The 4902-nt window shown below is 36.1% G+C and overlaps 1 protein-coding gene across 1 annotated transcript in view; it reads right to left on the bottom strand.

The window, feature by feature from the left end:
• Window positions 1-3218, bottom strand: part of LOC110461344 (replication factor C subunit 2-like) — an 11041-nt gene extending 7823 nt beyond the window's left edge. Inside the window, exons 1-2 of the mRNA XM_021514785.1 lie at window positions 3107-3218; window positions 1835-1946 (exon numbers count right to left, since the gene is read on the bottom strand). Coding sequence (XP_021370460.1) covers window positions 1835-1946; window positions 3107-3204 — 210 coding nt within the window. The 5' untranslated portion in view covers window positions 3205-3218. The remainder of the gene's footprint in view (window positions 1-1834; window positions 1947-3106) is intronic.
• Between the last annotated feature and the right edge of the window lie 1684 nt (window positions 3219-4902).

The following is a 4902-nucleotide window of genomic DNA, read 5'->3' as shown; positions in this document are numbered from 1 at the left end:
AAGCAATATAGCCAAATAACCCTTTTTGGCCCCGCCCCTCAGCCCCCTGGGGGGTCAGCCACACCATTTGTACAATTTTGAATCCCTGCATCCCATGAATGCTTTTGATTAAATATGATTGATATCCAGTGCATAGTTCTACAGAAGAAGTCGTTTATAGCAATCTAGCCAAATTGCCCCCTTTTTGGCCCCGCCCCTCAGCCCCCTGGGGGGTCAGCCCAACCATTTGTACAATTTTGAATCTCCACCACCTAGGGATGCTTCCAGGCAAATATGGTTGATATCCATCTCTTAGTTCCAGAGAAGAAGTCGCTTAAAGCAATATAGCCAAATTGCCCCCTTTTTGCCCCGCCCCTCAGCCCCCTGGGGGGTCAGCCCCACCATTTGTACAATTTTGATTCCCCACCACCTAAGGATGCTTCCAGTCAAATTTAGTAAAATTCCAATCAGTGGTTAAGAAGAAGAAGTCGTTTAAAGAAATTGTTGACGGACGGACGGACGGACGACGGACGCCACGGTATGGCATAAGCTCACCTTGGTCCTTTGGACCAGGTGAGCTAATAATGCAGTCGCGCAATCTCTATGATCAGAACTATGGGCTAATCCAACACAACATTCACGCCAAGACCTCGACCTTGTTCAGCGATATGCCGCACGGAGGTGTTAAGGCTTCGAGAAGACATCGCCGACACTTGTTACAACACGAGCAATATATAGGACTATTGGATATATACGGTGATGTTGACCTAAGAAAACTCATGTTCTGGAACAAGCTCTGTTCGGCAGGTAATAAGTATGTATGGAAAATTCTCTTTACAATTCGGTTGTGCACTTTCGTATTCGGTGACATATTCCTCAAAGCAGAAAATTTCATTCATGACATATTCACAACTTCGGTAAAAATCGAGATTTCAACTATGTTGCTGGACTATGTGTTCAACATTTTTTGTCCAGCACGTACATCATGGAATTTCTGTAGAAGAACTGTCGAAGAATTTTACCATAAAAGGTGGCAAGACGCGATGGTTTGCTCAGAAATATTACAAATGTATCATTCTATTCATACTGAGCAAGGTCCTAATCCATTGTGGTTGATAAGCCTGGATTTCCCTAAATATATATGGAAACTTGGAGAACTTATAAAATTGTCCTACCGGTACGATAGAGATACTGTTGTATATATATAGGTAGAATATGTCAGAAACGGTCTGACAATATTACTTTACATTTTCTTATCCAGTGTCCATCGCTATTCAAAAGTCACGATAAACTCTTAGACTTTTTAGTCAATTTCTTAGACGTATCAGATTATGTTAAATTTGATCACCTGCAAGATGAAAGACAGTGTCAATTTATACTCGGAAGTTCAAACGATATTCAACTGGATTGTGACAGGTGGGCCCCAATGATGATGAATATTGCCGATCTGATACCTATAATGATCTCAGAGATGAACACTTTACTATGATTATGTATACAATGTATATTCTAAATTTGATGTAAGCACAAGATAAGGCATGATCCATGTACAATCTCTACAGGAGCTAAAGGAGGAAATAAAGAAAGTCTGTCTGTCTGTCCCCAAATTACCCAAGTTTCTGATGCATAAATAGCAGTATTGGATAGAAGTTTTAAACTGTAAATCAACAAGTAGAATCATATTCCTGATTTTCCTATAAAATGCAAAAAAATACTTTTTGGGTGTTAATGCCAGTTTTCTTTTTTATTCCTCTTTTCAAGGCAATGCATTGTAAGTTTTTGGCAGTGCAGTGGTTAAAAGATTTTTTGGTAGCTTGAACTTTTAACTTTAAATTAAGAAGCTTAAGTCACTCACAGCAATGATGACATTAGGCACATTTCCATCCCTGGCAAAAACCTGAAGTCTGCTAATGGTTTCCTCATTTCCAACTATGTCGTGTAATTTTGTTGGCCGATATTTTTCAACCCTGCATAAAAATAATAAAAAAAATCAAGTTAAATTTTTTCTTTAAATATCAGTATTATAACACATGAAGCACATAATCAACTGATTTTTATTCAAACTAAGTGTATTTTCAATTAATGTTACCATTACTTGTGTTAATAATTTAATAAATCATGAATTTTTGCATACACAGTCAGTTGTAGCTCCAAGTTTCCTTTGGCCCTGACACAGGACTTAGACATTATGAAAGATGGATCCATCTGTCAAAAGGTTGAAGTCTGTTGTCAGGACCGAAGGAAACTTGGGCGAAGTCGGTTGATGCATATTGATGCAGGAAATATGGCTGTTAATTATAATATTAGGAGAACTTGACAGCACTTCATTCAAATGATGTAGCACCCATAATGTGTCGAGCTGGGGCAGGGCATTTAGTCATATGAGTGAGAAATTAATTTATTAGCATATTCATAAAAGCAGTTCCTCGAACTTCCAACCTGGGCATACAACAAACCTGTGATTTGAAGAAGAGATAGGGACCCCATTGGAAATAAGCTTTCCATGGCTCTGATGGGTTATCCCAGGTAATCTATAAGGGCTCAATATGAATACGGAACTGACATCAAGTTTCCAAACAGCCTATAAACTGTATATATCAGCTGTTTTATTTGTGTATGCCTTTTACCTGAATACTTATTAATTTTATAGCAGACCATTAACAGGCAAACTGCTTTGAAATTTGAAGCCTGCAATCATTATGGATGGTACATTTATTGGACAAATACGTCCCTGTTACAACATATGTTGACATGTCACATGCTATCTATTGATGATAAATATATCAAAGGGTGTTAAGTAATAATATGTATAAAGAAATGGTGATCATGACTCACACTTAAAATGCCGGCATGATTGTACCAATTGCTAACACATGAAGGGGGAAGTGCAAAGGAGCAGATCCATCACGGGATCCTAACGGACTCTACACAGACATTTGAAATAAATGAATACTTATATTTAGCTTTTTATCGCTAATCGAAGTCATGGAATTGTGTTTGTGTCAGGTGGCGGGGGGGGGGGGCTTTCTCAAAACTGGTAAGTTATCAGTCGCAAGTGTTTCTTTACTTCTGACTAAAGAAAGACGTATTCAAAATATTTACGTAACACATTATACTTATTCATTACCATGGTAGCTCATGGCTTGACCCCGAGCTTCCTCCAGGCTTTGATTTGCTTTTTGTTGACTCGATAGAGTCGACTTCCATTACTTCTATATCCGCCATATTTTCCCGCGATATTTTTGTTTATGTCAAGGGAGGTAACTTTTCAAAAAGCTACATGGGCCTGTATCGAATGAAACACTAGCTTAGCTGTGATCTAATTTATGTCTTTTGAAAAACACGTATAAAAAGATACCATATTTGAAAATCGCTTTTCAAGAGGTTTTATTTTCTTTTTTTTAATCTATTTTTTAACATGAAATCCCACTCGTACATATAGCTAGGTAGAGTCTTAATGCCCGATGGGCGAAGAGAATGATAATCTTCTACAACTAGAATATATAAAAAAATAGTTTAAAAAACATTGTTTTTGATTGTAAGAATAAACTTAGTATGTAAAACAATAATCTATCAGAGAGAAATGTGTAACGGCTGGACCACAGATACAGAGTCAAAGTAATTCTTTAGAGTCTTGTTAGCTTAACCATAATATAACATTCAACACCAATATTTTATATTGATAAAATGCAATGCATGACATGAGGATGATTCAAAATGATCGTCAAAAGATAAAACAAAAAATGAATGAAAAAATAAATGTACAACCTTTCATGATATTTCTCAAACATAACATTTTGTTACTTGCTATAATTAAACGTTAAGCAGATCAGCCTTTGAACAAGTGGTTATTGTTGATTATGTACATTTTAACAAGTTATCTCTTATTTTATACTACAGCAGATCACTAAGGATGGCCGATAGCGACCGCCAAAACTTTTATCTTATATGTAAAAGCCTTATATATATATATGTATATATATATATATATCTTATATATATTATTAAGGTCACAGGGGTCAAATATGTTAAAAACTTTAAACAACTTTATGAGAATAGAACGTTATTCCGTTGTCTTAACAACCATCGTCTGTATGCTTGAGGCTAATTAAGGTAATGAGCTCGATGGTGTGGTGTCAAAGTGTTGTATATGTATATCTATATATTATGTTTTCAAACTAGTAACCTGTAGACAACATGTGGCTTAGTCGTAAGGAGCTCAAAATCGATAACTTAATTATACGGGATGACAAATCAAGTTTTTCCATCGATTTACCAAGGAATTTAATTTGATATACACTAAATATAACACATAAGCATAGGACTTATACAGTGACGAACGTAGAAGACGAATGGTCTAAATATTAAATATCTATTTAAGAAGTTAAAAAAACCCGGATACTTTAGTTTTGTCATTCTTATAAGTTACGGATTCAGAGCTTTTGAAAGCCGCAAGTAGTCAATTTATCAAAAAATTAGTGTTCATAGATCACTGGTTGGACCCGTGCAATTTCGAGAAAAGAATCGACCATATGTATTCCACTTCACAGGGACCTGAGCATTTGTTGCAGCAATATCTGGACCCAAAGTTACTCTAACCACCCGACTTTAGGTCCGAATACTGCTGTAACAATCCTCATGTCCCTGTGGTTGAGACCAATTTTGATATTCATCTTTTTGGCCTCTAATCAACATCACCGATGAGCCAAAGAAAAGGAGGAACTCGCTGTATGATGCAGTGTAATATATTTTGGCACACTGTACATGTTTATTTTTAAGGTGTAATCACATGTGAATATCTTACTGTCATCTTCTTATTTAACTGTATATACATGTATTTATGTAGATTATGATTGCATATTGGGCTTTTAAAAAAGATCCATAATGCTTTTTATAATGTTAGCCATCTGACGGGTAAGTAAT

Source organism: Mizuhopecten yessoensis, unplaced genomic scaffold (genome assembly GCF_002113885.1).
Source record: "Mizuhopecten yessoensis strain PY_sf001 unplaced genomic scaffold, ASM211388v2 scaffold10603, whole genome shotgun sequence".
In the NCBI taxonomy this organism is placed as follows: Eukaryota; Metazoa; Mollusca; class Bivalvia; order Pectinida; family Pectinidae; genus Mizuhopecten; species Mizuhopecten yessoensis.
The sequence above is the reverse complement of the archived record's forward strand: the minus strand, read 5'-3'. Positions and strand labels throughout refer to the sequence as shown.